At 39.9% G+C, this 20,238-nt stretch overlaps 1 protein-coding gene across 6 annotated transcripts in view; it reads left to right on the top strand.

The window, feature by feature from the left end:
• Positions 1–20,238, top strand: part of LOC105474844 (cullin 1) — a 104,980-nt gene that overhangs the window by 42,867 nt on the left and 41,875 nt on the right. For all 6 annotated transcript variants that reach the window (XM_011729649.3, XM_011729651.2, XM_011729650.3 and 3 more), the window contains exons 3-6: positions 13,535–13,709; positions 16,882–17,049; positions 19,240–19,290; positions 19,490–19,580. In XM_011729649.3, coding sequence (XP_011727951.1) covers positions 13,535–13,709; positions 16,882–17,049; positions 19,240–19,290; positions 19,490–19,580 — 485 coding nt within the window. The remainder of the gene's footprint in view (positions 1–13,534; positions 13,710–16,881; positions 17,050–19,239; positions 19,291–19,489; positions 19,581–20,238) is intronic.

Below are 20,238 nucleotides of genomic sequence, written 5' to 3'. Positions count from 1 at the left end.
TCTTTTGTGACTGGCTTTCTTCCACTTAGTATAATGTTTTCAAACTCATCCGTGTTGTAGCATATGTCAGTACTTCATTTTTATGATAAAGTAAGATTCTATTCTGTGGATATACCACATTTTGTTTATTCATTCGTCAGGTGATGGACAGTTGGGTTATTTCCACCTTTTACTATTACAAATAGTGCTGCTGTAAATATTTGTGTACAGGTTTCTATGTAGACATATATTTTCATTTTTCTTAGATGCCTACAAGTGTAATTTCTGGGTCAGATGGTAACTCTGTGTTTAACCATTTGCAGAACTGCCAAATTATTTTCCAAAGTGGCTGCATTATTTTACTTTCCCACCAGCAGTGTTATGAGGGTTCCAGTTTCTCCATATTCTGGCCAACACTTGTTGGTTTGTGTTGTACTTATTTATTTATTTATTTATTTTGAGACAGTCTTGCTGTCATTCAGGCTGGAGTGTGTGGCGAGATCTCAGCTCACTGCAACCTCTGCCTCTTAGGTTCAAGCGATTCTCCTGCCTCAGCCTCCCGAGTAGCTGGAACCACAGGTGCGCACCACCATGCCCAGCAATTTTGGTGTTTGTAGTAGAGACAGGGTTTCATCATTGTTGGCCAGGCTGGTCTCGAACTCCTGGCCTCAAGTGATTCTCCTACCTTGGCTTCCCAAAGTTCTGGGATCGCAGGCATGAGCCACCACATCCAGCTCAACACTTACTATTTTCTGACTTTTTGATTCTAGCCATCCTAGAGGGAATGAAGTAGTATCTCATTGTGGTTTCAGTGTGCACCCTTATTGAAAATCAGGTGTCCGCAGACTCATGGGTTTATTACTGTCATTTTGTAGTCAGTTTTGAAATTGTGATGTTTGAGTCCTCCAACATTGTTCTTCTTGAAGATTATTTTGCCTCTTTTGAGTCTCTTGAAGTTCCATATGAATTTTGGAATCAGCTTGTTACTTCCTACAATGAAACCAACTGGGATTCTGATAGAGATGACATTGAATCTGTGGATCAGTTTGGGCAGTGTATTTGTCTGTTCTCATGCCGCTAATAAAGACATACCCGAGACTGGGTACTTTGTAAAGGAAAGAGGTTTAATGGACTCACAGTTCCACATGACTGGGGAGGCCTCACAATCATGGCAGAAGGCAAAGGAGAAGCAAAGGCACGTCTTACATGGCAGTAGGCAAGAGATCTTATGCAGGGAAACTCCCATTTATAAAAACTGTCAGATTCTGTGAGACTTACTCACTACCACGAGAACACTATCAGGGAAACTGCTTTGATGATTCAGTTATCTCTGCCTTGCCCTTGACATGTGGGGATTATTACAGTTCAAGGTGCTATTTGTGTGGGGGCACAGAAAAACCATGTCAGGGAGTATTGGCATTGTAATAATTCTTAAATCTTTCTACCTTTTCTGTTTTTTCTTTGTTTGTTTGTTTGTTTTTTGAGATGGAGTCTGTCACCCAGACTGGAGTGCAATGGCATGTTCTTGGCTCACTGCAGTCTCTGCCTCCCGGGTTCAAGTGATTCTCCTGCCTCAGCCTCCTGAGTAGCTGGGATTACAGACATGTACCACCATGCCCAGCTAATTTTTGTATTTTTAGTAGAGACTGGGTGTTTGACCATGTTGGCCAGGCTAGTCTCAAATTCTTGACCTCAAATGATCCACCTGCCTCGGCCTCCCAAAGTGCTGGGATTACAGGCATCAGCCATCATGCCCAACCCTTTCTACCTTTTTTGATATAAGTGTTTGAAAGTATAAATTTCCTTGTAAGGATTTTTAGCCTCATTCCACAAATTTTGATATATCTTATCTTCATTATCATTTAGTTCAAAACTCTTTGACCTTTGAATTACATAGAAAGATATTGTTTAGAAGTACTGGATTTTCCCGAGTACCTTATTGTTACTACTTCCTAATTATAATTCCATTTTGATCAGAGAACACGCTGTATAATTTTAGTCCTTTTAAATGTATTGAAACGTGTTTAATGGCCCAGGAAAAGCCTATCTTGGTGAACATACCATGTGCTCTTAAAGAATGTGGGTTCTGCAGCTGTTGGCTGTAGTCAGTGATGTGCTGGAGCTGGATCAGATCAGCTTGCAGGAGATGATTGTGCCCATCTCTCCCCAGCTCCCTGTGTGTCATATTGTCCTGTTGGTAGTTTGCGTCTGCCATGGTGGGAACTTTACACAATAGACATCTACAAAGGCTACGAATCAGGGCTTTTTGTTTTTTCTTTTCTCTTTTTCTCCCCGCTCAGAGAGCCAATTTACCAGTATACCACTGGGTATAGAATGTTATACCTGCCCGTTAAGTTATGACTTAAGGGGATTGATAGTCTTAACAGATCATCCAAGTCGTGATTGATATTTTTCCTGTGGTCTGGTTGCTGACAGGAATGTTGAATCTTATCCTGTGATTGTGAAATTGTCTCTTTTACCCTTTAATTCTGTCAAATTTTCATATATTTTAGGCTGGGTATGGTGGCTCACACCTGTAATCCCAGCACTTTGGGAGGCCAAGGCGGGCAGATCACCTGAGGCCAGGAGTTCAAGACCAGCCAGGCCAACATGATGAAACCCTGTCTTTACTAAAAATACAAAAATTAGCTGGTCATGGTGGCAGGTGCCTGTAGTTATTCTAGAGGCTGAGGCAGGAGAGTCGCTTGAACCCAGAAGGCAGAGGTTGCAGTGAGCCGAGATGGCACCACTGCACTCCAGCCTAGGTGACAGAGTAAAACTCCATCTCAAAAAACAAATTGTTTTTCACATATTTTGAAACTCTGTTGTTAGACAAAAATGCATTTGCGAATATGTCTTTTAAGTAAATTTATTATGAAATGTGTCCCTTTTTATCCCTGGTAGTAATTTGTTGTCTTGATAGTTATAGCTTCTTTAGCCTCTTCCTATGCTTAATGTTTACATGATAATCTTTCTCCATCCATTTGCTTTCAACCTATATGTATTTTTGTATTTAAATTGTGTCCCTCATGTCAATGTATAGCACGGTCTTGCTACTTTGCCCCTTCTGACCAGCTCTGTCTTTTAATTGTAGTTTTAGCCCATTAACATTTGTTGTAATTATTAATAGATTGATTTTAGGCCTACCATTTTGTTAGTTTTTTTCTCCCCTTAAAAATTTTCTTTGTTCTTGCTTTCACCCTTCTTTAGGATTATTTGAAATTTTTTTATAGTTCCTTTTTAGTATATTTGTTGGTTGTTTAGCTATACCTCTGCAGAGTGTGTGTGTGTGTGAGAGAGAGAGAGAGAGAGAGAGAGTGTGTGTGTGTGTGTGTGTGTGTGTGTGTATAAGAGAGAAGAAGGAAGAAGGAATAAAGAGATTGCTCTAGGGATATAATACACATTTTTCTTTCTTAACATTCTACTTAGAGTTAAGATTGTATTACATCATACAAAATGTAGAGGAATTGTAGTTGTATAGTTTCATTTACTACCCCATCCCTCTCCTTTATATTACTTCTACATATGTTTTTAAAGCCACAAGACAATATTATAAATTTTTGTTTTAAACCATCCTTTGTATTTTAAAGAATTAAGAAAAGTATATTTACCCTGATATTTACTGTTTCTACTGCTCTTCAAAGATGCAGGATTCTACTGTAGTGTCAGTTTGCTTCCACCCAAAATGCAGGTCTGTACTATGAATTCCCTTAGTTTTATTTTACCTGAAAATAGCATTATTTTGCCTTCATCTTTGAAGGATATTTTCACTGGCTATAGAATTACATTGATTTCTTTTTTTCTTTCAGCATTTTTTTTTTCTTTCACCACTTAAACATGTTATTGCCCTGTCTCCTGACCTTTGTAGTTTTTGATGAGAAGTTACTGGTCATTTGAATTCTTTTTCTGTGTTAGGTTATTTTTCGCTGTCTGCTTTCAAAATTTTTCCCCCTTTGGTTTTCTAGCAGTTTTAATCTTTTTTTTTCCCTCTCAAGAGTTGATCATTTTTGTTGGTCTGTCTTCAAACCCATGACTTTTGTCTTTATTTTGCTGTCAAGACCATCCAATGAGTAATTTATTCTAGATTTCCTGGTACTGCAGTTCTGGAATTTTTATTTTGTTGTTTTTCATGGTTTCTATTTTTGTGCTGCAATTTTCATTGATTATGAACATATTTTTCTATATCTTTGACTATAACTGTGATAGTTGCTTTAGAGTCTTTGTCTCCTAATTCCAACATTTGGGTCAACTCCAGCTGGTGTCTGTTGATTGTCTCTTGTCTTGAGAGTGGATCTCATTTTCCTGTTTCTTTTACATCAATGATGTTGGACTATGCCGTTCCCTTCTTCCGACACTAGGCCGCTTTTCAGTATATGCCTCCTTTTGGCGGTTCTCCGGTGCCTTCAAGACCATTGTTTTAATATATTTTCCAGGGTTTATCGTTATTTGCCTGAAATCTGGTTAGATACTTTGGTACTAAAATTGGAATCATGGTTTAAGTAATTGAAAGATTAAAAGGCTCTACAGTGGCTATTAGGATGAAGATGGAGCGGAGGTAGGGGGTAGAAAGGAGATGTGTTCTCTATTTGCAGGAAATCCATAATTTACGCAAACGTTGATTGGTCAAAGAACAAAACAAGCATATGATTTAAAGACATGTACATATCCAGCTAAAAATGAAGAGCTAAGTCTAGAAACAGTAAAAGATGGTTCCCACTATGGGTGGGGAGGGTTGGATCATAACGCTCTGGCTTGTTCTTTAGCTATTTTGCTTGTTTCATCTCTTCAATTTAGACATAAGTTGAACCTAAATTGTCATAAGCAGGAAGCCTCCTAACCACTATCATCTAATGCTTTCCATTCCTGACTAGATAATGGTGAGGAGCGATGCTAATATGAAAATGAATGTGGTGTTAAACTGAACAGAAACTTTAAAACAGCTTTTAAGAGGTGTTGGTGGCCGGGCGTGGTGGCTCAAGCCTGTAATCCCAGCACTTTGGGAAGCCGAGACGGGTGGATCACGAGGTCAGGAGATCGAGACCATCCTGGCTAACACGGTGAAACCCCGTTTCTACTAAAAAATACAAAAAAACTAGCCGGGCGAGGTGGCGGGCACCTATAGTCCCAGCTACTCGGGAGGCTGAGGCAGGAGAATGGCGTGAACCTGGGAGGCGGAGCTTGCAGTGAGCTGAGATCCGGCCACTGCACTCCAGCCTGGGCGACAGAGCGAGACTCCGTCTCAAAAAAAAAAAAAAAAGAGGTGTTGGTTTTGTTTAAATTGTGCCTTTCAATCTGTTTTGTGAGGCCCCTTGCCTGTGTGTGTGTGTGTGTGTGTGTGTGTGTGTGTGTGTGTGTGTGTGGTCTCTGAGGGGTGGGCTTGGAGGAGGAAGTAATGGTGCAGAGGGGCAGTGTCCTGGGTACTGAGCTTTCCTCCAGAAAGAACACTTGGTGAGAATGAAAGGATCCTGTGGGCACAAGTTTAAAACCCGTAGCCCTGCTCTCTAGAAGCAACTGCTACATTGATTCATTGATTCAAGTGCATCGCAAAGTCAGTGCACATAGTACAGTAGTTGGCCAGGTATCAGTGATGACCTAGTCATCATCACTGCATCAGTGCACACTTGAGTGCAGCCTTGTTGTTTCCATCAGCAAATCATTTAAGGACCACTGCAAGAATCTGCCCTGAAAGAACAAACCTTTGGATATCAAGAAAGCTCAGGATCAGGCTTAGAAAGTGGATGGGCGCAGATCAGGAGAAAATCTGGAATTAGTCTTGGACTACTACTAAGAAGTGCTAACACATTCAGTGGCTCAGAGGACTACGTTATATGGAAAAACACAGACATCCTTAGTAAGAGTCATAATGATTCAGAATGGACTCTGTGTAAAAACATTTTGGCAATATCCTAGCCGATCTATTTAGCTTTTCTTTATCCACTTGCAAGGATATTAGGATAAATCTGTTTAAGTCTAAAACAGGTGATTCTTTAGTAAGTAAAAGTAAAAATTCCATGTGATGAAAGTGCATTCTAATTGGCAGCATTTTCTTTACTTAGTGATACTTAATGATACATGTTACGGTTGATGTCTTAGCTGAAATTTGATAAATATATTACAGTCTTTTTCACCACCATCTATTCCATGACATTGTTAAAAACTGCGTACTGTATCTGTCTTCAGATGGATCTGACAGTGGGTTTAACTAATTCTCTTTGTTTGACAAATACCTTGTTACAAGTTTTTTGCCATTAGGAACAATGCTGTGATAGTTTGCTAGCTAAGTATTTGTACACTTCCGTGATGATTTGCCTGTGATAAATGCTTATGAATACAATTGCTGTATCAAAAGGAATGCACTTATTGAAGGCTTTTGAATATTTCCAGATTTTACTTCAGAAACGGTGTAATTGTGTACACTCTTACCTCAAGCACATGGAAGCTCCTATTTTCCTGCACTTTAGCTGTCGTTGGGTTTGTTTTTTAAAAAACCTTTGTTAATTTAGTAGCTGGGAAGCAATAGATTGCCAAGGAACAGAAGTCACGCTGAACTAAATAACCTAAAACATCCTGGCACCAAGTACCCAAAACTGGGTGCTGTGTGAAATACAGCAAAGTGTAATGATCTGCACAGAAGTCAGAGGGAATTCCCAGGCATCTGAAGAAGAGAAGAGAGCTAAAAATGAAGGCACTAACCATTGTGAGCCTCTGTGTGGCAGCATAAGGATTTGAGCAAGGTAGGCTGGCACATAGGGTCACACAGAAAAGGAAACAAAGCCTTATGCCTGGCTGGGAGGGGCTGGGAGCTGACGTTTCCATGGAAACCTGGAAGACAGAAGCCTAAATACCCTTTAGTGTATAGGTGAACTGAAAAAAATAATAATCGACGTACTCTCCCAGGAAAGCAACTAGTAAAGGATTTAAGCTGCGCTCTGGATGTAAGGAGAGTGGGGAAAAGTCTGTCTTTAGAATAAAGGAACAAAACACTATGGAAAACAAGACAGGTTTTTAAAAGAGAAATTCTGTAAACGTAAAATGAAGCCATTAAAATTAAACAGTAAATCTGACACAACTGAAAGAGAATCACTTAACCAGATGGCAGATCAGGGAAAATTAGAAAATTTGAACAAAGATAAAGTGATAGAAGATCATTGAAGACTTTCAACCAAGGTATAGAAGGTAACATGAAAATATCTCACATACTCGTAATAGAAGAGCTAGGAGAAAATAGGGGACCAGAAATATTTGAAGAGGTAATAGAATCTTTCAGAATTGTAAGGCAAAGTGGGCATGTCATATTTTAAGGTAATTAACCATTTCGAGAATGTGTAACTCCAAAATAAAACGAGCTATAAGGGAACAAGTAAACTACCATTCCAGTAGAAGGGGAAAGGGAGGAAAACCAGAAACGTAGAAAGAGTTAAAATAGATAATACAAAATAGGATGGTAGAAATTAATCCAAATAACAGTATAAAACAGTTTACCTAAAACCAAACTCATCTATCAGATAATATTAGACTCAATTTTTTAAAAATTGACTTCAGTAATGAAGTCAATTATGCTGCGGTGGTTTACAGTAGACACACCAAAACACAGAAACAAAGGTTGAAAATAAAGGGCTGGAACAAAGACATTTAAGGAAAATTCTAACCGAAAGATAGGTATAATAATACCAGATACCATAAGTTTCTAAGGCAGTATTGTTAGGAATAAACATGGTTACTTCCTAATGACAAAAGGTACAGGTTACCAGGAATGTAATTTCAAATATGTATATTAGTTAACACTGCCTCAAAATATGACAGATATTTTAGAGAATTATAAGATAAATTGATAAAACTATTGGGAGATTTCACTAAAAATTTCTTGGTAATTAATAAACAGACAAATCAGAAACAATATAGAAGATCTGAAAAACAGAGTTGACCAGCTCTAGTGGGTCCCCGTATCCAACAGAAGTGGGCATTCTTTTATAGGCACATGTGAAATAATGGCCTACGCTGTTCTGGCCCAGCAGAAATTACATACTTGGCAACAAGTCTCATCACATTTTAAAGAAACTATCAAAAAGATAACATTCTCATGTTTCTGCAATTTAATTTTAAAATAAAATTAAATTTTTTGAAGGTAAAAGAATACATTTTGGAAATCTAAACTGTTTAACTCTTAGAACAGTGGAAAAGAGAAAATATAACTGAATGATAAGGAAAATATATACACATAAGATTTATGTGATGCAGCCAAGTGGCATGTAGAAGAAACTCTAGTATAAGTTTTTCATATACTTTCCATGTAGTATGAACATTTTATATAAGTATTTTAAATTATGTAAAAAAAATTATAAAGTTAACCAAAACAAGGATTTGTAGAGAAAAAGCATATGTAAGGAAAGAAGTAGGCCAGGCGTGGTGGCTCACGCCTATAATCCCAGCACTGTGGGAGGCACAGGTTGGGCAGATCACCTGAGGTCAGGAGTTCGAGACCAGCCTGACCAGTGTAGAGAAACCCCGTCTCTACTGAAAACATGAAAATTAGCCAGGCGTGGTGGTGTGCGCCTGTAATCCCCATTACTCAGGAGGCTAAGGCAGGAGAATCACTTGAACCCGGGAGACAGAGATTGCAATTAGCCGAGATTGCGCCACCACGCTCCAGCCTGGGCAATGGAGCAAGACTCCATTTCAAAAAAAAAAAAGGAAAGTAAAAAGGTACAGAAATGAAATAAAGATACAGTAATGAAAATTATTAAAACCCAAAATAGTTCTTAAAAAAACTAACAGACAAGCGTGTGGCAAAATTAATGATAAAAAGAATGGCTTTGAAGTGCCACACCCTGTACCCATCTAAAACAGCAAACTTAATCCATAAATGCGGGTGTCTGCTCCACCGACTGGCCGTTTCCCCCTCTCTCTCTGGCCTCCCTACTCCCTGAGACACAACAACATTGAATTGAGGCCAATTGATAACCCCCACAATGGCTTCAGAGTGTTCAAGTGAAAGGAAGAGTTGCATGTCTCTCACTGTAGATCAAAAGCTAGCAACAATTAAGCTGAATGAGGAAGGCCTGTTGAAAGCTGAGACAGGCCAAAAGCTAGGCCTCTTGTGCTAAAAGGTTAGCGAAATTGTGCATGCAAAGGAAAAGTTCTTGGAGGAAATTAAAAGCGCTGCTCCAGTGAAAGCACAAATGGTAAGAAAGCGAAACAGCCGTATTGCTGATAAGGAGAAAGTTGGAGTGGTCTGGATAGAAGATCAAACCAGCCACAGCGTTCCCTTAAGCCAGTGCCTAATCCAGAGCAACGCCCTAACTCTGCAATTCTGTGAAGGCTGAGAGAAGTGAGGAAGCTACAGAAGGAAAGCTAGAAGCTAGCAGTGGTTGGTTCATGCGATTAAAGAAAAGAAGCCATCTTTTATAACAGTGCAAGGTGAAGCAGCGAGTGCCGATGGAGGACAGCAAATTAGCCAGAAATCTAGGATCATTGATGAAGGTGGCTGTGTAAGCAACAGATTATTTATTTATTTATTTAATTTTGAGACAGAGTGTCACTCTGTCACCCAGGCTGGAGTGTAGTGACATAATCTCAGCTCACTGCAAGCTCTGTCTCCCAGGTTCACGTAATTCTCCTGCCTCAGCGTCCCAAGTAGCTGCGACTACAGGTGCCCGCCACCATGCCCAGCTATTATTATTATTATTATTTTTTTTTTGGTATCTTTAGTAGAGACAGGGTTTCACCATGTTAGCCAGGATGGTCTTGATCTCCTGGCCTCGTGATCCGCCTGCCTCGGCCTCCCAAAGTGCTGCCAATTCTTAAAATTTTGAGTCTTAAAATTTTGTGTCCTTGTAGCCTCAGCCTGGTGATAAGCCTTCCTTGGACCTCTTGACACAGAAACTAGAGCCTCTCACGTCCTGCACACTCTGGAGGCCTCTTGCCCCCAGGAGGGTCACACACTCAGCAGCAGCTCGCTCTGTAAGTCTCACCGTCCCCACACAGCCTGCACCCCCAAGGCCTTCTGCCCTGCTGGTGCCCCGACTCCCACTGCACGTCCTTCTATTGGAAGGAGATGCCACCTAGGACTTTTTTTTTTTTTTTTTTTTTTAGGTTCTAGGGTATACGTGCACAACGTGCAGGTTTGTTACATAGGAATACATGTGCCATTGTTGGTTTGCTGCACCCATTAACTCGCCATTTACATTAGGTATTTCTCCTAATGCAATCCCTCCCCCAGCCCCCCACCCCATGACAGGCCCCTGTGTGTGATGTTCCCCGCCCTGTGTCCAAGTGTCCTCATTGTTCAATTCCCACCTATGAGTGAGAACATGCAGTGTTTGGTTTTCTGTCCTTGTGATAGTTTGCTCAGAATGATGGTTTCCAGCTTCATCCATGTCCCTGCAAAGGACCTGAACTCATCCTTTTTTATGGCTGCATCGTATTCAATGCCACCTGGTACTTTCATGGCTAGAGAGAAGTTAATGCTTGTGTCAAAGCTTCAGAGGACAGGCTGACTCTCTTAGGGGTAAATGTAGCTGGTGACTTTGTTGAAAGGAGTGTTCACTTACCATTCTGAAAATCCTAAGGCCCTTAAAAGAACTGTGCTAAGTCAAGCCAATGTGGTGGCATGTGCCTGAATTTTCAGCTTCACAGGAGGCTAAGGTGGGAGATCACTTCAGACCAAGAGTTTGAGGCAGTAGCATGCTATGATCATGTCTGTGAATAGCCACTGCACTCCAGCCTGGGCAACATAGTGAGATCCTGTCTCTTAAAAAAAAAAAAAAAAAACTCTGCCTATGCCCTAGAAATGGATATTAAAACCATGATAAACCACAGTATGAATGCATGGCCAAGGTTGTAGTCAATGAAAACTCATGCACTACGGGGTGCTGGACAGCCGCTTTGTAGCACCAAGTTGGCAACTCTTAATAAAGTTAAACCTACCACTTTGGGAGGCCAAAGCAGGAGGATTGCTTGAGCCCAGGAGTTTTGGACCAACCAGGGCAACATAGCAAGACCCCATCTCTACAAAAAAATTGTTTAAAAGGGCCTGGCAAGGTGGCTCACATCTGTAATCCTAGCAATTTTGGGAGGTCGAGGCAGGTGGATTGCCTGAGGTCAGGAGTTCAAGACCAGCCTGGCCAATACAGTGAAATCCTGTCTCTACTAAAAATACAAAAATTAGCTGGGAATGGTGGCAGGTGCCTGTAATCCCAGCTACTCTGGAGGCTGAGGCAGGAGAATCGCTTGAACCCGGGAGGTTGCAGTGAGCCAAGACCGCATCACTGCACTCCAGCCTGGGCAACAGAGTGAGACTCTGTCTCAAAAAAAAAAAAAAAAAAGAATATAAGTCTCTTGTCACTTAGTATTTATGTGCTCCAAGAAACTTGTACATGTATGCAAGGAGACCTGCTAGTTTTATTCTTTGCAGCTTTGTAAATACATACAAAAAAGGCACCTGCCAAAAGGACCATTATCAAGGTCCACCACCAAGAGAGTTGATAAAGTTTTATAAATGTGTGTTACACAGTATATTACAGCTGTGGTTATGTCAAATACCATCAAAAACAAATGACAGAGCAAATGTACATGTTAGAGTTTGTGTAATTTAAAAATGTAAAACATGGCCAAGCACGGTGGCTCACGCCTGTAATCCCAGCACTTTGGGAGGCTGAGGCATGCAGATCATCTGAGGTTGGGAGTTTGAGACCAGCCTGACCTACATGGAGAAACCTCATCTCTACTAAACATACAAAATTAGCCAGGTATGGTGGCGCCTGCCTGTAATCCCAGCTACTTGGGAGGCTGAGGCAGGAGAATCGCTTGAACCCGGGAGGCGGAAGTTGTAGTGAGCCAAGATTACACCATTGCACTCCAGCCTGGGCAACAAGAGTGAAACTCCATCTCAAAAAAAAAACAAAACAAAATGTAGGACATGTGAAATATATTTGATATATATTTATCCAGCAAAATCTAAAAACAGGAATGATACATACCCAAACATGGTGGTGTTTGCTAGGGTAAGAGGAAGGAGTGGGATGAAAGAAGAGAACATAGTTCTTCACTTATAACCTGTAATATTTTATTTTCTCAAAAGTTGAGGGGGACTGTAGGTGGAATATGAGACAAGTGTGGGAATGCAGTAAGATCTGTCAAAACTGGGTCATGAGTATACAGTAGTTGCTTATTGTAATCTGTGATTCTCTGTTTTGTTTTTTGTTTTGTTTTGTTTTGTTTTTGAGACGGAGTCTTGCTCTGTCGTCCAGGCTGGAGTGCAGTGGCACGATCTCGGCTTCCTGCAACCTCCTCCTCCTGGGTTCACGCCATTCTCCTGCCTCAGCCTCCCGAGTAGCTGAGACTACAGGTGCGCACCACCATGCCCGGCTAATTTTTTTGTGTGTTTTTAGTAGAGACATGTTGTGGGAAGTCAGGGACCCCAAACGGATGGGATTTCACCGTGTTAGCCAGGATGGTCTCGATCTCCTGACCTCGTGATTCCCCCATCTCGGCCTCCCAAAGTGCTGGGATTACAGGCGTGAGCCACCGCACCCGGCCTGAATTCATTTTTTTGTATGACCTTACTTAGAAACGGCCACTCCAACCTGAGAACAGATAAGTGTTCACATATATATTCTTGGTTTTACTGTTTTAGCTTGTATATTTTAAATCCTAATCCATTTGTAATATATTTTGGAATATAACATGGAATATTTAGAAATATCTTGCCTCATGCCATTTATTAGATAATCTTTTACCCATTGTCTTGAAGTATCTTTATGTAGTAAATTCTTAATTATACCAGAATATTGTTTTGTTCTGTTTTGTTGATATTTCTGAGTATAAGTATCTTTCCGTTCATTTTAGTCAATTAATAATACATGCAGATAAGCTCATTGTATTTAAAGGATACAACAGAACATGGTGGTTCTCTGCCCTGCCCGTCCCCATCTTCTCATTCTCTGTGCTCCCCCTGCAGACGCAGCTGTTTTGCAATCAGCTGTCTCTGCTGTGGTTTATACATCTCTGTATTTCTCAGTAGTGTGTGGACACTGCTGCCATTGACTGATAAGTTTTAGACATCTACAACTATTGTAATATAAGGACTTGGCTCTCTAAGTCATTTTAAAATAAAGTTTGTGTTATTTCAATATTTAGAATGTGTGCCTCTGAAAAAGTTACAGCTGAGCATCATAATAGACAGTGCTTGTTGTTAGCTGTTTGCTTTTCCAGGAGTCAGTGATTGCATTTTCCTTTTGGGACAGTTTTCCACAAGGTCAGTCACATTAGATAATGTAAAAGGTCCAGATTTTTTTATTGGCAGCCTCCCTCCTGGAATGTTCCCTTCTCCACCTTGGCGGCGTTGCTCTCAAGGCCTACCAAGAACCTTGTGAATGGGGCTTGTTGCCTTTAGCTTTATGGATAGTGTGAATGGGATCTTTGTTCCACTCTAGTTTTTAACAGGTTTTGGTTGATATATTGGGAATGCACTGGTAATGAAATATAAGAAAATACGTTTATGTTAATGACCGTTAATGTCTGTGATATATGTTGGTTTCCTTAACTTCTCTCCAAGTCATGTTTATAACTACTGTACTAGTGTTCACCAGTCAAACCAAGCACGAGGAGCTGGAGTTCCTCCTTCTAAGTCGAAAAAGGGGCAGACACCTGGAGGAGCTCAGTTTGTTGGCCTGGAATTGTATAAACGACTTAAGGAATTTTTGAAGAATTACTTGACAAATCTTCTTAAGGTAAGATGTTTCACATATATACTGAGTATTCATAACAGGATATTTAAAAAAGGAGTGAAATAGTGGTTCTAACTTGTTAAATCTTTCACTGTCATCTGTTATGTTTTAGACACTAATGTGGGTGACAGTGTTTTGCTATTGCATAGTCTTTTACCTACTGTGAATATGAAATCATCATAAACTATATTCTGGGGTTTTGTTTTTTCGAGATGGAGATCTCACTATGTTGCCTAGGCTGGATTTTTGATCTCCTGGGCTCAAGTGATCCTTCCACTTCAGCTTCCTGAGTAGCTGAGACTCTGCAAATTCTTACCACTGTGCCCAGCTCATTCTGTTTTTTAAAATTAGAAAGCTTTGATAACCTTTTAGCATAATAGTACCTTCCTTAAGTTACCAACCATTTTGGATTTGGTGGTTAGAAGTGATTAACTTTTTTATTTAAAGCAAATACATATTCATATTACCTGCATTTACTGTAAACCCAACGTGGGGTTCCCTGTCAGGTGTATAAATAATTGTAAGGTTATTCAGTCTTGGAAACCATTTTTTTCAAATGTGATCTTGCTCTTTACACATGGTTGTGAAGTTTGTTTTTTTTTTATCTTTTCTTTTCCCTTTTTTTTTTTTTTTTTTTTTTTAAAGACAGGGTCTTGTTCTGTCACCCAGGCTGGAGTGCAGTAGTCCAATCATAGGTCATTGCAGCCTCCGACTCCTGGGCTCAAACAATCCTCCCGCTTTAGCCTTCTGAGTAGCTAGGATTACTGGTATGTACCACCATACCCAGCTCCCAGCTAATTTTTAAATCTTTTGCAGAATCAGGGTCTCTTTATGTTGCCCAGGCTGGTCTCCAACTCCTGGGCTCAAGCAGTCCTCCTGCCTCCGTCTCCCGAAGTGTTGGGATTACAGGTGTGAGCCACAGTGCCTGGCCATGACGTGTATTTCAAAACTGCTGTGAAGTTGTGCTCGTGACTAGGATGAGTTTCACTGTGAATATCCATTTCCTTCTAGCATAGGTCCCTCCCACTCCAAGCCTTTGGTTGGGCAGTGGTGGAGTCTTTTCCCGTTCATCTCCCGCCTTTTTCTTCCTTGGTCTTCATCCTTTGTAGCAAAGGCAGTGTGACTCCTTGTATCTAGCCACAAGATGAGCGAGTGGGTCCTTCGTCTGGTTCTACACTGTCACAGAGTGAAGACATCTATACTCTCAACCCAGGGACATTTGCAGGAACTCTTCTGTGTATATATTTTAAATAGTTTTGATTTACACGATGTGCAGAAATTTCTGCATGCTGCAAAATTGTTTTACCTAATTTATTTTTACAAGCTATTTGAAGACTTTAAAACATCATGCTAACAGACTGTATGTAGTTGGCTGGCCACAAGTTGTGACTAGTGTATTATTTTCGTCTTCCTCACATGGTGTTTCTAAGGTCTTGCTGAAGCCACTGTTCTTTTTATTCATAACACATTGTAAAGTGAATGTTCTAATTAATTATTCTTTAGTACTAAAGTAAGAAACAGTATATTGTGTTAAGTAATAGTGTTGATGACCATGCCTTCAGTGATATTTTTGCATTTTAAAAAGGTCAGCTACCATCAACCAAAATAGCTTAGCTTTACATTTTAAAGTTCATTTCATATTACTTAAATTTAAATGAACAAAAAATTATGTGTGTCAAGAGATGATCAGGTTTTTACATGGCTTGTTCGGTCACTCGTGTACCTTATACAGGTGGAGCTTCAAGTCTGTCGTAGCCATTTAGTTTTCACTGAAGACACAGGCTCAGAGAAGCCAGTGGGCTCGCCCCAGCCCTTCCTGCAGCCCTTCCGCCCCCACCTTCCTCTTTAGTGCTTCTCTGCTCCACACACCTAAATGGCAGTGCTGCCATACAGTGCCATTAACGTTTTTGTTTTTGTTTTTGTTTTGAGACGGAGTCTCGCTCAGTCGCCCAGGGTGGGGTGCAGTGGCCAGATGTCAGCTCACTGCAAGCTCCGCCTCCCGGGTTCATGCCGTTCTCCTGCCTCAGCCTCCCGTGTAGCTGGGACTACAGGCGCCCGCCACCGCGCCCGGCTAAGTTTTGTATTTTTAGTAGAGACGGGGTTTCACCGTGTTAGTCAGGATGGTCTCGATCCCCTGACCTCGTGATCCGCCCATCTCGGCCTCCCAAAGTGCTGGGATTACAGGCGTGAGCCACCGCGCCCGGCCGCCATTAACGTTTTTAAAGGGTAAAGCTTACTTTGTAGATGCCATTAATCCCTAAGAAAAAATTTCAAGCTAGTCTCCTTCAAATAAAAATTCGTGACTCGAGTTGTAGAAATCTGGATAAAAATAATTTTGGTAAATGCACATTTTCTTTATGAGGGCTTGTTAAAGAAGAAGTATTGTTATACTATCGTACTCACATTATTTTTACAGATTACCACAAAAAAGTGTTTTGTGGTTCTTAAGAAGGAAGAAGATACATTTAAAAATTGAATAGTATTAGCCTCGTTGTCTGAATTGCTGAGTAGGACATGTTGATTTGATTTCTTTTTTGCGGGGGAGGGGGGGCGGCAGAGTCTTGCTCTGTTGCCCAGGCTAGAGTGCAGTGGTAGGATCTTGGCTCACTGCAGCCTCTGTCTCCTGGGTTCAAGCGAGTCCCCTGCCTCAGCCTCCCGAATAGCTGGGACTACAGGCATGCACCATCACGGCCAGCTAACTTTTGTATTTTTAGTAGAGACAGGGTTTCACCATGTTGGCCAGGCTGGTCTTGAACTCCTGACCTCAAGTGATCTGCCCACCTTGGCCTCCCAAAGTGCTAGGATTACAGGTGTGAGCCACTGTACCTGGCCAATTTTTTTTTTAAACAAAATATTAAAAATACAGATGATTTTGAGGTAAATTTCTTAATAAAAAGGAATTACCTGCATATCAAATGTTCAGGGTACTTTTTTTGAGTGTTTGTGGATATTTAATACCATGAAAAATGTTCCTGCTTAATTTGAGATGAAAGAATTGTTTTTACTATATTCTTGTGAGTTTATTAGCATGTTTTTGTATACAGAGTAATTTAAAGAAGCCACCTAAAATCACATGTATCAATGTATTTTAATACAGTAGATGTTACTCACTTTTATTTTTAATTTATAATGTGACAAATTAGTCATCTTAAAGCTTTAGTTAACTTGTTTTTAGGATGGAGAAGATTTGATGGATGAGAGTGTACTGAAATTCTACACTCAACAATGGGAAGATTATCGATTTTCAAGCAAAGTACTGAATGGAATTTGTGCCTACCTCAATAGACATTGGGTTCGCCGTGAATGTGACGAAGGACGAAAAGGAATATATGAAATCTATTCAGTAAGAGTTTTGTTTTAAATGTGTTTTTTTAAAATGATAAATTGTCTTTTAGTAAGAGAATCTAGGCAAATATTAAGCTTTTTTCAGAGTAGTAAACTAATTTTCATTGTTTTATCAATAAATGTCCCTTAAATATTTTTTAGCAAGAAAGTAGAGGAATGGGTAAATTGGAGTTCTAAAATACAATTTGTCCATTTCTGCATTTGCTTTTTAAAAATTTCTTCTTTAATTACCTGACCCTACCATCACAATTGGCATGGAACTGCCTGAGTTTTCTCACTGAAAGTCCTGAGTCGTGGCAGTCCCAGGCAAATCAGGTGCCATACCTGAGGGCGAGCCCTGAGGATTAGCCCTCCCATGCTTTATAGTCTGGGAAACCCTGCTTCAGGGAGAGGACCCTGAATTAATTACTAAATCACTCTCATTAATATATGTTGCTTCAGTCAGCAAAAGGGGTTTTTTTGTCCATTGGCTTTCAAAGTATGGTCCCATATTTGTCTGTTTTCATAACTTCTGATAAAAAACTGCCTGAGACTGGGTAATTTATAAAGAAAAGTTTAATGGGCTCAACAGTTCCACGTGGCTGGGAAGGCCTCATAATCATGGCAGAAGGCACATCTTACATGGTGGCAGGCAAGACAGAATGAGAGCCAAGTGAAAGCAGAAACCCTTATAAAACCATCAGATCTCGTGAGACTTATTCACTACCATGAGAACAGTGTGGGGGAACCACCCCCATGATTCAGCTCTCTCCCACTGAGTGCCTCCCGCAACATGAGGGAATTATGGGAGCTATAGTTCAAGGTGAGATTTGGCTGGGGGCATAGCCAAACCGTATCACGTCCCCAAACCTGCTCTGTCAGCATCACCTGGGGACTTGTTAGAAATGCACATTCTTAGGCCTCATCCTAGACTTAAGGAGAAACTCTGGAGATGGGGCCCAGCAATGTTTTACCAAGCTCTCCAGACAATTCTGATGCATGCTCCAGTTTGAGGACCAGTGTTCTAGAGCAATTAAGGGAGGACTCAGAAGCTCTCCAGACAATTCTGATGCATGCTCCAGTTTGAGAACCAGTGTTCTAGAGCAATTAAGGGAGGACTCAGAACAGTCTGTTCGTGATCAACACAGGCAATGCCCTTTAAAACTAGTTTTGTTAAAATGTCAGATTCTACATAAAGAAGTTAATCACCATATCCAAGAATGTTGCTATAATAGCAATACTTTGTAGCTTCACTTTTGACAAATTTAAAAGAAAAACATAATGCTGGTTGCAGTGGCTCATGCTTGTAATCCTAGCACGTTGGGAGACCGAGACAGGAGACCAGCCTGGGCAGCATAATGAGACCTACAAAAAAATGTATCCAGGCATGGTGAGGCACCTATAGTCCCAGCCACACATGAGGCTGAGGTAGGAGGATCGCTTGAGCCCAGGAGGTGGAGGGTGCAGTTAGCCATGATCGTACCACTGGACAGAGTGAGATCCTGTCTAAAGAAAAAAAAGAAAAGAAAGAAAAGCGTAATGTATCCCGGATGCATGACTTGTTTTTATTGTTTGTGTAGCTCCAGTTTCTATACCAAAATTGTTAATTGGTTCATAATGATACTTTGCTATGTAGTTAATCTGGTTCTAACAAAACTTTCTAGGTTTAGTTGTTTGATTTGGGGTTTTTGTGCTTCCCCTTTAACATTTTGTTTATTTTTTTAACTGACAAAAATGTGTACACCATGCCTTTTTGAAATATGTGTGTATTGTGGAATAGCTAATGGGATTTTTTTTCTTTTTCACATATAAATGCTTTCTTGAGACTCAAAAGTTGTTAGTATAGGAATCAGGATGATCTTGGTTCATTTCCTTTTGGAAACCTGCTTGACCTAAATGTGTACCCTACAGTAACATCACAGACTCCTAAAAATAATTACGGTTTTTAAACTTTTCCTATACTGTTTTCAACAACAGTTAAAGAAAATATAAATAAAGAAGTTGAGCTGACAAATGTCTGTGCTTGGATACCTCTTGAAGTTGTTGACTCTAGAGAGTGGCTTTCTGATTTCGTCATGATAGCAGATTTTGACCAACTTGTAATCTAGAAATTTTGATGAAGTAATTTGAGATTTAGATTATTTCCTATGACTTCAATCTTGGAAAAACATAGTAAAAGTATAGATATTTTGTACTTTTTTTTCTCCAGCTTGCATTGGTGACTTGGAGAGACTGTCTGTTCAGGCCACTGAATAAACAGGTACCTACTGGTGTAAGCGTGTGCGTGTGCATGTTCCTTTTAAAATCCCTTCACAGTTTCGTTGCTTAGCCTTTGTCTGCTCACTCCTTTGGATTATCCCATCTTACATTGTTTAATGGCTGTGAATGTTTAAGGGATATGTAGTAATATATATCATATTCTATAACCTGTGTAATATTTTTCTACATCCTTTCTAAAGGTAACAAATGCTGTTTTAAAGCTGATTGAAAAGGAAAGGAATGGTGAAACCATCAATACAAGATTGATTAGTGGAGTTGTACAGTCTTACGGTAAATAATTTCCCTTTAGTTTATTCAAAGTTTCCACATCAAATGGCAATTATGACAATGCTCTAACAGATTTCACTTTAAAATATTTTCATATTATAAAGGACATTGTTAGCATTTACGAAGGTACTTCTCTTTCTTTTTAAGTCAGTGTGACTTTGTTTTTATCCATCATAAAAGCTGTTTGATCCGTGTGCCTTAAGGAAATTTTGATGAAATAGACATTTTAATTATTTTCTTTTCTGGTCTCGTAGTGGATTACTGGACATGTTAGAGTGTGAGCTCAATGATAACCAGAAATCTATATCAGCTTGAAAAATTGAGATTGAGAAACTGATAAAGTAATACAATGTCTTAAAAACTTGGGTAGCATTGTATTTCTTTGCAAATTTAAAATTAGTTATTTTTATTGCCTTTGGAAATATAAAAGTTCTCTAAAGGAACTTCATCATAATTTTGAAGCATACCTGGCCATGGGTCAGAATTACTTGCTTTTTATACATCTTGGATTTTTTTCCTTTTTTATTTTATTGAAAGAGTGTACTTTAATACTAGTGAGTAAGAGTTACTTATGTCCTGCCATTTCACATTTACCTTTTAAACATAACTTAAACTGAATGCTACACCTAAGTATATTCTGTGAAATATAACCAAAAAAATA

The sequence above is a fragment of the Macaca nemestrina genome, chromosome 4 (genome assembly GCF_043159975.1).
Source record: "Macaca nemestrina isolate mMacNem1 chromosome 4, mMacNem.hap1, whole genome shotgun sequence".
Classification (NCBI taxonomy): domain Eukaryota; kingdom Metazoa; phylum Chordata; class Mammalia; order Primates; family Cercopithecidae; genus Macaca; species Macaca nemestrina.
Note: the sequence above shows the minus strand (reverse complement) of the source record. Positions and strands in the feature narration are given on the sequence as shown.